The 16739-nt window shown below is 39.8% G+C and overlaps 1 protein-coding gene across 1 annotated transcript in view; it reads right to left on the reverse strand.

The window, feature by feature from the left end:
• FBN2 (fibrillin 2) overlaps window positions 1–16242 on the reverse strand; it is a 263918-nt gene extending 247676 nt beyond the window's left edge. Inside the window, exons 1-4 of the mRNA XM_021664917.2 lie at window positions 15989–16242; window positions 15048–15130; window positions 8948–9046; window positions 5879–5974 (exon numbers count right to left, since the gene is read on the reverse strand). Of these exons, the coding sequence (XP_021520592.2) occupies window positions 5879–5974; window positions 8948–9046; window positions 15048–15130; window positions 15989–16242 (532 nt within the window). The remainder of the gene's footprint in view (window positions 1–5878; window positions 5975–8947; window positions 9047–15047; window positions 15131–15988) is intronic.
• Window positions 16243–16739: the final 497 nt, after the last annotated feature.

Consider the following 16739-nt stretch of genomic DNA (forward strand, 5'->3'; position numbering starts at 1 on the left):
AGTATGCTGATATTTGATAGCACAGTAATGCTGCTATTTCCTTATCAGGTGTGTTGACCTGGATAGATTGCCTATCATCTCCAGAATGCATTGAGTGATTTCTGTTTTGCTGATGATGGTCACAAGACTAAAACACACTTGGAAATAAAAGATTATCTTGACCTTAAAGCGTCACTGTGCCAATGGCCTTAAAGGCACTTGTTTATAGTTAATTTCGATTAAAGGCATGATTCTGTGTGCCTCTGCACAAGTACAGCTATCTAGGAACCACACCTTTCTGCTTCTTTACCTGTCTCCAGCTGAGTCCTACATAGCACTTCTGACTCATCATTGCCTTGAAATATTGGCAGACTTGAAATATGAATAAATATGAAGGAGAAAGGAGAAGGAATAAACGCCCTGAAGAGAATGATAAAAATAAAATAGAATGGAAGGTGGAAAAAAGCCAAAACCCATCAGAGCATTCTGTGCAGTAATTCCATAGAAACAATTGCCAGGATTTGAAGACATGCATGTGTATATTCATTGCAGCACTATTCACAATAGCAAAGATATGGACTCAACCCAAATGTCCATCAATGATAGACTGGATAAAGAAAATGTGATACATATACACCGTGGAATACTATGCAGCCTTAAAAAGGAACAAGACCATGTCCTTTGCAGGGCCATGGATGGAAGTGGAAGCCATTATCCTCAGCTAAATAATGCAGGAACAGAAAACCAAACACTGCATGTTCTCACTTTTAAGTGGGAGCTGAATGACAGGGAGGGGAATGACACACACAGGGGCCTGTATGGGGAGGGAGAGCTTCAGGATAAATAGCATGCAGGGCTTAATACATAGGTGCTGGGTTGATAGGTGAAGCAAACCACCATGGCACGTGTTTACCTATGGAACAAAGCTGCATGTCCTGCACGTGTATCCCAGAAATTAAAATGCAATTAAACTTTTAAAAAAGAAAAATTTAAAAAAACTGCTAAAAAGATGCACTGCAAAATATTAAGTCCAAATTGATGTGATTAAAATGTGTGAAATTTTCTTTAAATCCTATTGAGCTGTAGGAAATTTAAATTACAGTCACTTTTCCAGATGTGTTCTCTCATCACAATGCCAGCCTTTAAAAAAGACACAGATGGGGAAAAGCCATCCACACTGACTGTGACACTCAGGACACAACCTTGGGTAAATGAAGGAAGGGCTTCTCCCAGGGTTTTCCAAAATAGTTTCCAAATCCCAGGTAGAACAAGGCTGGATGAACCTTGGGCTTCTCCTAGAAAGAGCTGGCCCATTACAAATTAAACCTAATCTAATCTGTCTAGGTTAGACTATCAATGCCTCCCTTCTCACTAAAGTTTTTGGAGGTTTGCAAATTATAGTTATTGTTTATAAAAAATATTTATATTAACTTGTAATATGGGTTTCTTGTAACTTTTAATGAATCAATAAAGAAACATTTTCAATTTCTCAATTTTAATTTCTAATATTATAAACAAAAGACATTTGAGGCCCTCAGTAATTTTTAAAAATGTAAAGGGATCCTATGAACAAAAAGATCAAGGGCCACTGATACAACCATTTGCTTGTATTCCTGTCTCTCATGTGAGAATGGGTTCCCCCAGGATAAGACCAGATCGGTTTGCCTTTGAATCCCCGTCACCTACTGTAGTATCTGATATACTGCATTAACTCAACAAAATCCCACACGTCAAAATTTCACAGCATTTTTTCAAGTACTTTGCAAGGCAGAACGGTACAGTGAACAGATAATGAGCTCTGCTGTCCCCAGCATGCACTCACCACACCATCTCTCTGATTCTTAGCCTCCTGGCCTGCAAAGAGACTTAACAGTTCCTCCCCTACAGACACTTGAGGACTAACTAAAATAGCACGTAAGACAAAGTGCACGGTGGTTGCATGCTTTATTCTACATTCTTAATTCCCTTCCTCTTTTAAATACAGAACGTTTGTACGAAAAAAAAAAAAAGATGTCTGCAGCACCCAAAGTTTACATTAAAGAGCAATAGCAAAAGAAGAGAAGCAAGGAATACAGATAAAATTAGAAGCAAAAACCAAAAATGGTGAATTTCCTTTTTTCAAATGAATTATGATGAAAGGCATTTTACAAAATAATATTTTTTTGGTAACAAAACAGAATGGCAACAGCAATTTACATTTCAACTGCAGTCAGAAAAAAATCTGAAAATGCCCGAATTTCCACCACGGAAGGAATGCTGACAACCCAGGAAGAAAACTATGTTTACACCTAGCATGACAGTGCCGTGAAAGGCAGGAGAGCAAAAGACTTACTCCCCTTACCCTGCTTTATTCTTCTCCTAAAACTTCTCACTGCCTAAATTAGGTATTTATCTTTTTAGTACTAACTGTAGTTTCTACCAGAGTATGAGCTCTGTGTGGCCAGGGTATCATCTTACCTGTTCAGAGTAGTTTAGTTACTCAATCAACATCGCTGAATGAAATGAATGAAATGGAAGAACGCTAAGAAGCGCTGTCTATGTTCCAGGAAAGCAGCTAAGCAGTCTCAATGTTTTATAATGTTCATTTTTTAGCAATCATCCTATTTCTAAGACTTTTCTGGATTCATAAATTGAAAAATGTTCTATTTGCTTCTTTGTTCTCAGTACTCTAACACTCTTTCTATAAAAGATGACTTGGAAAGCACCTTCCTTACATCACTCCTTGAGCTGACATCTGTTAGTTATCATACCTTCACCTTCTTATTTGCTGACAAATAAATTTTGTTTGTTACACATTTTGCTTCCCCCCATGTTCTCTTGCCCCTGAGATAAACATTAGACAAGGAAGACGTCACCCCATGAGAAACGTAGAGAACAAATGTTCAGTATCTGCTGATTTTCTGACCCAGTGACTTTGCCTTTCCTCTGACTGGAAAATGTGGTAACATCAATATGATTTGACACAGGGGTGGAAGAACATCAAAGCATTTTAGAAGGGGAAAGTGCTTTCCCTCCCTGCCTTCCCATTCCTGTGAGAAGTGCAAGAGACACACCCACTACAGCGTGTTCTGTACAACCCTCAGGAAAATACATACATACACACATATGCCCAAGGCAGGGACAGCAGCTTAATTCAGACAGAAGACAGCTAATTTCAGGACAGATTTGAGCAAATACTCTGAAAGATCAGTTGAGGCAAGTCAAGGCTCTCTCCGCTGTGATTCTAATTTTCATTTTTCCCTCTACAAAGTAAAAGAATGTGTTTCAAGAAAGACGGATGTATCTCTTCATTGGTTACAGAACTTTCTAAAACAGAGTTACAATCAGATCTCCTAACACTTTACTGAGGCCTAAAAATATACATAGATCTATCTTTTTATGAATACTGTGTTCACGATAGACTTCTGTCTTTCTTTTCTGGTTATAAATAGAAGTCTATTGTATAAAATGTGGAAAATACCTGAATGTACAAAGAATATATAGAAAAAGTATCATCCATGGAACAAGAAACTCTGCTGCATTTATCTGTCCCACTGTTGTCCAGTTATTGCCTGCTCTCCCCTGGTCAACTCTAGCCTAGAGAAGTTATTCATTGGCCTCTCCTATTCTTGCAAGAAAATGGACCCCAATGTACTGTATTCTCTTAAATACCCTCACCCTCCATTTCCAAAACTTCAGTCTTCTCCTCTTGTCATACCTGAGAACCACCCACACAAGGAATCTGCAAACTATGCCCCAAAGGCCAGATCTGGGCCACTGCTTATTTTTGTACTTCCCATGAGATAAGAGGAATTTTGACACTTTTAAGTAGTTCAAAAGTCAAAGAGATACTTGGTTACAAGTGAAAATTGTATGAAATTCAAATTCCAGTGTCTATAAAGCATAGACACTGAAACACACCCCAGCTCTTTCATTTATGTATTATCTAGGATCACTTTTGCACTACGATGGCAGAGTTGAGTATTTGCAATGGAGAAAGCAAGGTCTAAAATATATACTATCTGGCCTTTACAAAAAAAGTTGGCCTACCCTTGACCTTAACAGAATATTTTTCTTTAAATGGATATACCTATTTCACATAAACTTATTTTAAAAGAAATCTTTATAGCACTTATAAATAGAAAGCTATAATCACCTTAACTAGAAGGCAACCTTGGAAATTACTGCAACAACTATAATGAGATACAACTTCACACTCATTAGCATGGTTATTATTATTATGCAAAAAAAAAAAAAAAAAAAAAACAGAAAATAACCAGGGCTGGCTGGCAAGGATGTAAAGTGGAACCCTTGTGCACTGTTGGTGGGAATGTAAGACAGTGCCACCTCTATGGAAAACAGTATGGCAGCACTTCACAAAACTAAAGATAGAATTACCATATAATCCAGCAATTCCACTTCTTGGTATACACCCAAAAGTACTGAAAGCAAGGGCCCAAACAGATATTTCAGCATTATTCACAATAGCCAAAAGGTGAAAGCAACTCAAATATCCATCAACAGATGACTGGAAACACAAAATGTGGTATATTCACATAATGAAATATTATTCAGCCTTTAAAATGAAGGAAATTCTGACACATGCTAAAACATGGATGAACCTTGAGGGCAGTATGCTAGGTATAATAAGCCAGTCACCAAAGGACAAATACTTCACGCTTACACTTATATGAAATACCTAAAGTAGTCAGATTCGTAGAGACAGAAAGTAAATGATGTTTACGGGTGTAGGGGAAGAGGGAAATGGGGGCTATTGTTTAATGGGTGCAGAGTTTCAGTTTTCCAAGATGAAAAGAATTCTGGAGACGGATGATGATGATGGTTACACAACAGTGTGAATGTATTTAATGCCACTGAACTGTATACTTAAAAGTGGTTAAAATGGTAAATTTTGTTATGTATATTTTACCACAATTTAAAAAATGGTTTAATTGCAACAAAAATAAAATAATGTTAACTGAAAACAAGCTAGATCTTATTGTACACCCAAGACTTGGTTTTTCTATGTTTAAAAAAGAAATCAGCAATTCTTAAGGAAGCCTTGAAGATTAGCATGGAAACTATAGTCTAAATCAGGTAAAAATGCAAATAAAGTAAAAAGGGACTTACTGTTTGTGATTCAATTTCATAAATCACAGTTCTTTAATGTCGTATCAGGTAACATTACTTATCCCTTCTTAAAATATGTGAATTCCCACAATTTAGAGAATACTGCCCAAAAATGTTCCCCCGTGATATGTCACAACCCAGAAACTACAATTCTTACACTCTTGTGAAAGGTTATTTCTTGATTCATACAGGGTATTCTCCAATGAGGGTACCAGCTTAGCTGGGTTACAGCTCCCTGTTTCACAATAACATCTGACTTTTAAAAATCATTTCATCACCCTGTATTTTAGTATTAATATATTTGAGCAAAGGGTTATTTACCACATTGGCTCTCCTGGGTTAATTCTGAGAAGTTTTAAAAAATCACATATATAAAGAGGAACCTGGGGAGGGAAGGTAGAAGTAAAAATGAAAGAAAGAGATAGATCACAGAAAACTTGCTCATTATTTTTTTCAGGGAAGTATACATGTTTTATGGAGCTGGATAAAGGAAAACAAATAAATCACAGAAAATCTGTGAGATGTGCCACATTTGCTAAAGCACTAGTTACCAGTTGTTGACTAGTTACTATTCAAGAACATCATTACTCTAAAGCACAAAATTCTAAAAGAATTAGAAAAATCCTTCAGGACAAAAATTAGAACTTCAGTTTTAAGGTATGGTTTACTACATGAAATTGTTTTTTCAAAGGATCGAAGGATTTATGAGACCTTAAATTATAACTTAATACGAACTATCCACCAAATCAAATGATTTCTAATAAATGAAGTTGATTCCAATGTCCCTTACGTTGTCCACAGTAAGTTCCAATATATCCTTTCTGGCACTGGCAGTGGTCATCGGCACAGGTCCCCCCATTCATGCATCTCACGCTGCACTGCTGAACTGCAAAGAGCAATAACAAAAAACATAAAAACATCAGTCACCAAAATCATAGTGTGTGAGAGGCTATAAAACTGTAAACTCAACATCCAATTCAATCACCATGGTATCTTACAGAAGGAAATATTATGACCCAAACATATTTTTATTTATTATTTGTTTTTAAGTACATACACGGGCATATTTGTGATAACATGTTATTCAGGATGCATTTAAAATGTATTACACTTTCAATGTTGAAAAAAATAAACAAAAGGTGACTAGCAGCATAGTTTCTGGCAAGCAGGAGGCACTTTTTCCATTCAGAATGCAGGAGCTGAGTGCCCGCCATTCCAGCTCAGCCCAGTGCTGTCATAATGGACTTGATGGCATCCTCACAGAGCTTGAATTCCGGTAGGGAATCATGGAAAACACAGGTAAACAAACACCACAAAGTAATTATAGACTGTGATTAACTGTCTGAAGTAAACTGTTGTGAAGGAGACTACCCTGAAGCCAAGAAGGAGCTGAGACACCGGCACCACACAAGGCCACTCTGAGGTGACATTTGCCCTGAGATGTGAAGGATGAGAATGAGCCACGTATTAAAAGTACCAAGAAGGAACTTCAGAAAGAGAACCAGCAAATCAAAAGACCTTAGGATGGTAAAGGGTTTCTTCTGAAGAACAGAGAGTTTCCTGTGGTTAAAAAGAGGCAGACAGGGAAGAGATCTTGCAGACCTAGGCAGAGGCCAGTCAGCTAACACAGGGCCTCCTCGGCCACCGAAAGGTTTTCATTGTAGCTCATATGCAACAAGGAGTTATTGAAAGGATTTAAGTGAGAGAGTGAAGTGATATAATCTATGTTTTAAAAAGATGACTCCAACTGCTCTGCAGAGAATGGATTTGAAGAGGGCGAGAGTCTGGGAGGATGAGGACAGTCTGCACCACATGGTAGCAGTGGAGATGGAAAGGAAAAGATAAATCTTAAATGTTTTCCAGTAAAGCCTACAGGACTTGTTTAAAGAGTTGATGTAGAAAAAGAGAAGCAGCAGTTACTTAAGCACTGGGTGGATGGCAGGGCCATTTGCCAAGGCAGGAGGAATTTTGGTTCAAGTAGACTGTGGTCAGCAATAAATCCAGAGTTTCCTTTTGGACATGCTCCTAAGTTTCAGTTGCTTGCTATTCCTTGAGCAGAGATGTCAAATGGGAAAGGGAACATATGAGTGTGGAGGTCAGTGGAGGGATCTCCAGTGTACATAAATATTATGAGTTATCAACATATTGGTAGTCGAAAACATGTATGTTAATGAGTTCACCCAGGGAGGGCAGAACTCAGGATATCAAACCTTGAATGGAAGACTGAAGAAGATACAGAAAAGAGACAAAAAACTAATAATCAAGAAAAGGAGCTCTGAGGGTCACTGGCATTATAAAAGTCAAAGGTGTTTCAAAGAAAAACGAAAAAGAGCATTTCAAGAAGATAGTGATTAATAGTGCCAAACGCTTTAGTGAAGTCAAACAGGATGATGACTGGAGGGTTAGAAAAGTTACTGATGAAATGGAAGTATGAATCGCTTGAACGCGGGAGGCGGAGATCGCAGTGAGCCGAGATCAGGCCTGGGCTACAGAGTGAGACTCCGTCTTAAAAGGAAAAAAAAAAACCTAAATGGAAGTATTACCCAAGGTCAAATGAATGCACAGATTCCTTGCTAAATTGCATACCACAAACGGGAGAGTGGGCCAGTGAATTTCCCAGCTCCCAGGCAGAGGAATTAGGAAATTGAATGTTAAAATTCCTCCAGAATTGGTTTTTTTGCCAAAGGCAAGTATGAGAGAACTAAGAAGAATAGGCTAATGAACACAATGGCAACAGTATCTTGTAGGCAATCAGGCAAGAGAGGGAGGTTCAGGTAAGTTGGGGATGAAACGTTCTCGATAAAATAGTCAAGAAATCTTGATGAATTTGAATGGAGGGCTTTAAAAAGCTGGGAAATGGCAGATTCAAAGAAAGTGAAATTGAGAGTTTTCATGAGGAGTTTCATCAGAAGACAATGGCATTTGTTGTATGAATCTTGAATCTTATTCCTGAGTCAGACATTCTCTATATTACCTTCAGTTAGGGAAAATTTGACTAAAGATATATAAAAAAATATGACTTCACACTAGTTGAGGCAGGATTTAAAGGATTTATTGAATTATTGGACAGTTAAATAAACAATCTTGCTTCTGCTTTGTTATAATGTTATCTTAAATACTAGCCTAAAAGATTAATCTTGGATCTTAAGGAATCAAAAATTTATAATTGGGTCATGAATCACGCAATCACAGTTCACAGTTATAGTTATCTTACAGAGTTGTTGGCAGTTAACACATGTGAAGAAAAACAGGTCAGTATTTGTAAAGTATCTGGTCAATAGTCAGTAAACATATGCTATCTTTGGAGTTCTCTTCTCCTTCCCCCTTAGATAACCCACAAAATAGGAGTTAAGTAAAAGCAATAAATATAGCCTAGTGTTTGAGACTACGCACCTAGGCATCAGAATACCTGGATTCAAGTCTGTGTTTCCTTGGACCAGTTAATTAAATCATATGTTCTTTACTTTGCTACTCTGTGAAATGGGGTATTAACAGTATCTCATAATGTTGACGTATGCATTAATTAAAGTAATAACACTTAAAACTCCCTGGCACATAGTAAAAACCTAGTTAAGTCAGAGCTATTATTCACCAAGAGTTACGTCTCCACTGAATTCTGACTCTTTTTCTGAATAGACATATGGCTCCTGGACCAGAATTAAAACATTTTTCTCATTGAAAACCATAACCCACTTAAGGCAACAACTAAGTCACTGAAGATTTTTACTCTAAAGATTAATGCACACATAATTTGTGAGGAAAATAATCATGGATTTATATTCTTTTTGAGAAGGACATTTAGCATTTACTCCAAAGCTTAAGGAAAATGCAGTAAAAAGACCACAAATAAGAAACATACTTGATTTTGATCCACAGGTTGGTGATATTTGCCCACTGGAACAAGTACACATGTTAGGACGGGAACAAAATCCATCTCCACAACTATTTCTACAAATCGCTGCAGAAAGCACAATAGGAAAAATGAATGACTATATAACAAACCATAGTTTACAAAACAAGAAAGCCATATTTAAAAATAAAAAGCCTGAAAAACTAAGATAAAATGTGTAATGTAAATGTCTAACTTCAGATACGCAATAAAATTATCCATTGTAGACTTGGAAATAAGTCTCACAAGTATCCTTATGATAATGTGTAAACAAATGAAGCTGTTTCAAATTGCATAATCTTTTAAGGAATCTCCACACTGTTTTCTATAGTGGCTGTAAAAGTAGAACTACAATTTGATCCAGCAATCCACTACTGGGTATCTACCCAGAGGAAAAGAAGTCATTATTCGAAAAGATACTTGCACATGCACGTTTATAGCAGCACAAATAACAACTGAAAAATCGTGGAGGCTGGGCGTGGTGGCTCATGCCTGTAATTCCAGCACTTTGGGAGGCCGAGGTGGGCGCATCACGAGGTCAGGAGATCGAGACCACCCTGGCCAACATGGTGAAACCCTGTATCTACTAAAAATACAAAAATTAGCTAGTGGCGCGTGCCTATAATCCCAGCTACTTGGGCAACTGAGGCAGGAGAATCGCTTTAACCAGGGAGTCAGAGGTTGCAGTGAGCCAAGCTCGCAGCACTGCACCACTCCAGCCTGGGCGACAGAGTGAGACTCTGTCTCAAAAAAAAAGAAAAAGAAAAATCATGGAACCAACCCAAATGCCCATCAGTCAATAAATAAAGAAACTGTGGTATACATACAGTATATATATATACACACACACACACAATGTATATATACACACACACACACATACACACAATGGGTGTGTGTGTGTGTGTGTATATATATATATATATATATATATTTATATTGCAGCCATAAGAAGGAATGAATTAACAGCGTTTGCAGTGACCTGGATGAGATTGAAGACTATTATTCTAAGTGATGGAACTCAGGAATGGAAAACCAGACATCATATGTTCTCACTGATATGTGGAAGCTAAGCTACGAGGATGCAAAGGCACAAGAATGATATAATGGACTTTGGGGACTTGCGGGAAAGAGTGGGAGGGGGCAAGGGATAAAAGACTACAAATATGGTACAGTGTACCCTGCTCAGGTGAGGGGTGCATCAAAATCTCACAAATCACCACTAAAAGACTTGTTTGTGGAACTAAATACCACCTGTACTCCAATAACTTATGGAAAACTAGAAATAAAAATAAAGTCATACATAAGTAAATGTTACAGAATAAGAACATAGTAGAATAAAATAAAGCACAGCCTTTTTAAGTTTAAAATACATATGTAAGTATATATGTGTGTGTATAAATGTGTGTGTATATATGTGTGTGTGTGTATACATAAATTGGCTTTAAAAGGTCTAAAAGAACTTTCACTAAACCGTGCAATGGATCTCACTGCCTGATGGCATAATGTGTGGATTATTATTTTTATAATAAACATTTAAAGCTTTGCAATAAAGAAAAAATGCCATAATCCTAAATGTTTAACTCTCGTATCAATACAGTCTCTTTCATTAAAGACTGAGAATTTAAAATGCAGAATTCACCCAGAAAGACAACCTTGATTCTAGGAGTTGAGAGGGTTGCGAAACAGAGAAAACACAGCTCACGATGCAATAGCCTTCGGAGGAGACAGAGAACATAAAACTGGCTGAGGCTCCAGGCCCTAACGACTTGGCCAAGCCTCAGGGTTTCCACACAAATTTTTTCCAGGCTGGTATCTGATATACTCTATGATCAATCTTTGCTCCCCTCAACAATTCCCTCCCTCCTTCCTACAGCCTTTCTCCTTCTGTATTATCTCTACAACCTAGCCTATTCCTGCTGCTCAGAAAAGCTACTGTGACATTTTGAAGGGGGGACAGTCAAAGCCTCCTGCAGCTGTGACCTCCAATGAACAGAAAGGTATGAGGGTCATCACGGCAAAGAATGTTAGGCTCACTGACACAGCACATACCACAGATACTCCAAACTTGTAGCCAAGTACCTTTGAATGAAAAGTCTCTCCTATATTTAGAGACAGTTCATTCAGGAACTGAGAGATTTATCTCTATAACCATAATTGAATTATCTCTTTCAAGCACAAAGGCTGTTTGCTTTAATGCTCATACCATGACTAGATATATAAAGACAAGAAGAAAGTCTGGAAATGCCCTGAAACTAGCTGTAACTAGGGAAAGTTCCCACAACTTTCAAAGAGATTTGGGACCCTCAATAACGTAAAGAGCATTTCCTGCAGAAGTAAACTAATTCAGTAATTGTTTTTCTTCTCCAAGATGCCTTCTCACACCCGTATATTACTACCAGCATTAGTACTTCTTATAAATGAAAATAGTGGGCTAGGTAATCTCAGCATCTTGGGAGCCCTAGGCAAATGGATCACTTGAGCCCAGGAGTTGGAAAACTGCTTGGACAACATAGACAGACCCCAATCTCTACGAAAAAAAAAAATTAGCCTTGCAAGTTGGCATGTGTCCATACTCCCAGCTACTCAGGAGAATGAGGTCAGAAGATGGCTTGAGCTAGAGAGGTCAAAAGGCTGTAATGAGCTACGATCATGCCACTGCACTTTAGCCTCAGTGACAGTGAGATCACATCTCAAATTAATAAAAAGTGAATCGTGTCAAATATTGTGATGTTAAGATAAAAATCTTTTAGACAAGAATATGTTTCCTGCCATGGAGTTGACTCTTACTTCTTAAAATGTACTACAGTTTCTGATCACCAGTAACTCTCCAATGACAAATGTGCATTAAAACATGGTTTTATGTCAAAGTTCCCTTCTCCCCAGAAGGTCAATATTTAGTCTAGGCTTAAGAGAGGAGACCCAAAGTGCCCCCACCCAGGTTCCAAACCAAATGAAGGTTTGATGGACTGGAGATTGAGCATTCTCAATTACCCGTCATGAATACAAGTATATACTCTGTACCTGTGAGCCAATGAGAAGCAAGAATGCTGAGGCCTTTTTGCCCCACACCAGCCTCAGACTATATGGTATGCTTATTGAATATCCGTCACTCTCACAATTACTAAAACCATGAGACCTAGAAATACCAGAGGGAGAGGTAGATAGGACCTAGGGGCTGAGACTTCACTGATGCTGTGGGAAGTCACATGGCCAGGTAAAGATGACATAGTACCCAAAAGACCTGAAGTTGAGTTGTCACTCTGCCATTGATCTGCTGTGAGCTCCAGAAAAACCCACAGCCTTTCTGCGTTCAGTTTTCTCATTTGGTAGCATAACATAAAGGAATCATATTGGAATGCTCCGACATTTCCTCAGGTCTCAAATGTTATTAATCCAGCCAACCTCATCACACCGTTATTATATGGATCAAAATGCTGTTCACAGCATAATTTCACAATAAATAAATTAATAAGCAAATTTTTTCATTGCTTCACGTTCTAAGAAGGTTTTTTTAAAAAAGAAGATGAGAAAGTCAATTCAGTCCTTCTGGAAATAAATATTTGGAAGTTTGGAAGTGCTTTAGTAATTTTTCTAGGCTACAACTAAGAACAATACCAACAAAAGATAGAGACTCAAAACAAAATGCATTAGGTTTCCAGAACTTGGAGAAATACAGTGTCTTTTTGATATCTTCTCCTTATAAAGCCTGTCAAAGTCAAACATTAAAATGCTGTTGACCATTTTTTGATGCTCAAGAAAAGGTAAATAAAGTTGACCATTTTTAATTTTTCTATATTAAAAGAATGCTGAGGTACAAATGTATGAGAAAATTAATATTTAGTTTTGATTATTTGTATTTTACTTATTTTCTTTTTTGTAAATTGTCTCAGATATTTTCTTTTGCTAAATGATGTGATATAGATAAATTCAATAAATGTAATAACTCATTATCATCAGGAAGGCCTGAAATTAATTAAAGTTCTTGATTTTGAGTTTATAATGGTTTTATTTCATTTATTACCTTTACATATGATCATTTTGAATGTCAAAATAATTGAACTACTGAAATGAATGCAGGCTGTTAAAGTTAGGTGAGACTCATCCAGTAGAATATAAAAGTATTAAATTCTCCCTGTTTTGTGCACTGTTTAATACTCTTAGGTACTTGAATTTTTAGATATACTTATAATAAATATTTTCATAGATACTTCTTGACACAGTGTTATAAATGTTTCTTATAGATATAAAGATCATTTCAAAATTGACTCTTTTTACAGATTTCTGATACATGTAAATTCCAGTGTATCTCAAAAGCATCTAAACGTTTCAAGTAGCAGAAATGCAGACTACAATAGTCGCTGTTACCCTTCAAAGGTGATCTACCAGTGATCAGTGAACCATACATGTATTTCTACTGCAAATATTCTGGAAGGCACTGCTCTCTGGAATTCCCATTCCACAGTGATCCAATAAAATCTGACTTTACAGATTTTCAACACATACCATGAACCAATCCCTCCTCCTCGGCTGCTCTCCAACTCAATAATGGCAGTCACATTCATTACATTTAGTGAGTCAGACTTTCCGCAGTGCCTAAGTCACTCCCAGCTAGTATGGCAGGTGTGCGATGAGTGACGTTAGCTGTTTCAGCATTCTAAAAAACCGGGTAAGTTTAAAGCAGCCATGGTATTGCCCTACTGGCCTGAAAAAGTAAACGCACCCTCCACTAACGCCTCACGTATGACTTATGTGTTGGAGAGAAAAGAATGCAACACTTTTTCTTTTAAAAAATAAAGCAAAGACTTACTATAATCAGAGGATTTGTTTAAAATTTTATAAGTCACTTTAAATAATAAGGTTGTTTCCTATTTTTGCCCACTGGAGATAGTGGGGTTTTAAGGTAGAAAAAATAAGAAGAAATTAGTCTTTATGACACTTGAGATTTCATCCCTTTCTTAAAAAACTGCCCAGAAATAACATTAACCATCTATCTCGAACCCACAAAACCAATAAATACAGAGTTAGAAATGCCACTACATCCTTATTATTCCTTGGTTAGTGTGGCTTGCCCTTTTTCTCTGTCCACAGTCGCATAATTATTTATTCCCTGGAGAACATGGAGGTCAATCTAAAGTCAAGACTGGCTTTAAATGAATGTGCTGCCTATGATACCTGGCTCTCCTCCCAGCAAGACAAATGTGGTTGTGCTACATAAACACACAGGAGAAGGCCAGTCACACTTCAAGTCACAAATGTACAGGCATATGAAGAAAGACATCCCAGAGTCTGAGACTGTGAGGTTGATAACTAATGAGTTCTCCAGTTAGAACTTGGAGAACTGGGTATACACTTTGGATGAAAAAAAATAGTCAAAACTTTTAAGGTCAGAGATACAGAATTTTTCAAGCTCTAAGATTCATACTTTGGAAATCTACTGCACACTATGAGATTTGGGGTCTGGAAACCCTAAATTTAAATGTCTTCCAAAAAGTTAAAAAAAAAAACAAAGCAAGCCCCTTGGAAGAGTTCTGTCTTTTAAAAGTTTGTTAACTTAGGTCAACACCGTGAGAATTCTCCTTTTCTATCTAGGTCACGTAGTTGTTGAGATAGAACCAGAAATAGAAAGTGGTTTTGTACAAATGCCCCAGAAACCTTGATCTTCAAAAGGCCTAAACCTCAAGCAGAGTTAAAAGCCTGATAATTTGCATAATAACATGTGGTCTTATCTGGATTTTTTACGGAAAAAGTGGTTTTGAGTTATCTAGATAATTGCTCTACTCCTCCTCTTCCAATTTGTATTAATAGACACAGAAAGATAAACATTCCAAATTATCTTTGAAACCTTTATCATTATTGCCTTTCAACAGAGTCTAGAAGTGAAGTCTGAACTGACTCCAACCGGCTGAGTCTTCCCCACTATTCAAATGGGGCCGCGTCCCGATTATCAGTGCAATGTGATCACTAGATTTTAAAGGCAACTGTGCGTCCAAATGGCTGAGCGCAAGAGGTCGGCCGGAGATAGGGCCGAGCGCGCTGCCTCAAGCTGGGATCCCTGCCAAGCACTCACGGACAATGCACTGGTTTCCTCCAGGGAGCGTCTTCCATCCCGGGCAGCAGTAGGAGTGGAATCTGGAGCCGCACACGTTCGGCCTGTGATGGACAAGGGCGGTCACACACAGATAGAGAGAGGGGTGCAGCAACATATAAACGGTCTTCATAAGCAATACCCCGAGAGAGTAGACTTCAAGACAACAAACAAACAAAAACTACACTTCAAATTCTTGGGGGTTGGAAGGCAGACAAGGAAGTAAAAGAGCTAGACGCTGGAATGCAGGAGGGTCGGAAACGTCTAAACATTGCCTTTCATCTGTCGTCCCTTGCCTGCCTGTTTAAAGGGCGAAAAGAGACATGGAAACATATAATTTGCTACTATTCTAGCTTCCAGATGCAGAGAACAAAGGACACATTCTGTTCCAAAAAATCCTTGCCCTCCTCCCCAAATCCATTCCTCCTTGATCAACTGTTACTTTGGCCCCGACGTGTCAAGGAAGGCGCGTCGGAAGGCGGAGGGCTAGGGTTGGTGATTAGAAGGTGAACCACGAACCCTGCACACGTCCTCAAACAAAAGGCTCAGAGCGGCGCCTCAGACGGTGGGGAGGAAGCAGGCTCCTCTGGCCCCTGCGCCGGGAGGACCCAGGCCAGCTTTCCGCTCGACATTCAGAACCTGTTCCCGCACAGCGGGCTCTGCACACGCTCTGCGATCCGCAGCCTGGGGTCCCCTAACCACCCGCCGCCCGACTCTCCGAGAGAGAGCTTCACGCCCGCTAAGCCGCGGGGTAGGGAAGGGGCAGGCGCTCCTGGGGGGTCTTTGGGTCTCCTGGCGAAGAGGGTTGCAGCTCTAGGCTCCAGCACTAGGGTAGGGAGGGGGTGGGCTGGAAAGCCGCCAAACTGAGGATTCCCCCCTCCCCCAAGCCGGCGCCTTAGGTGCGGGACCGCTTGCCCACCTACCCTCGGAGCACGTCCTGCTGTCCTCGCCGGCGGACGCGACTGGCCACTGCGGCACCTTCCTCAAGATACTCGGGCACCAGAAACCCGCCTTCAGAGCCTGCTGTAGCAGACCGGACCTGCTGCGGCGGCGGCTGGGGCCGGGGCGGCTTGGGCGGAGGAGGCTGGGGCTGGCCGGCCGTGCCCTGCGCCCAGAGCGCCACGCAGCCCAGCCACACGAAGTAGGGCTGGAGACACAGCCGCCGTCGTCTCCCCATCACCGGCGCCGAAAGCGCGCGGCCCTAGACCCGCGGAGAGGGAGTGACTAAAGACAAAATCTGCGCGGCCCCAAAAAAGTCAAGGTCTAATAAGCCCTTCGTCGGCTGCGGGTACTCCCTCAGGCTCGGGCTCCCTACTCTGGCTGGAGACCCCGACAGAGCGCCGGCCCCCTGGCTGCCTGCGACGCGGGGCACCAAGTCTAGCGCAGTGGGCGGTGAGGTGCGGCGGAGGTGAAGCCGGCAGCTCCGAGCGGTCCACGTTGCATCCCCCGGGCGACAGCCCCGAGCGACTCCAGGACCGCCAGCCGGCGGGGGCGAAAAATTACAAAAGTAACCTGAGCAGCCCCGGCGTAAAGTTACAAAGAAAGTGAACCTCAAAAGGAAAAAGGGCCTGCACTCAGCTCGGCGGATTCCCGTGCGCTCTGGGCACGGATCTTGGAAAGCTGCGAAAGTCACCAAAAAGAAGCAGGCAAGCAAACAAAAGTTGCCCCAAAAGA

Source organism: Aotus nancymaae, unplaced genomic scaffold (genome assembly GCF_030222135.1).
Source record: "Aotus nancymaae isolate 86718 unplaced genomic scaffold, 86718_ANA_hifiasm-v0.15.2.pri h1tg000064l_1, whole genome shotgun sequence".
Taxonomy (NCBI): Eukaryota; Metazoa; Chordata; class Mammalia; order Primates; family Aotidae; genus Aotus; species Aotus nancymaae.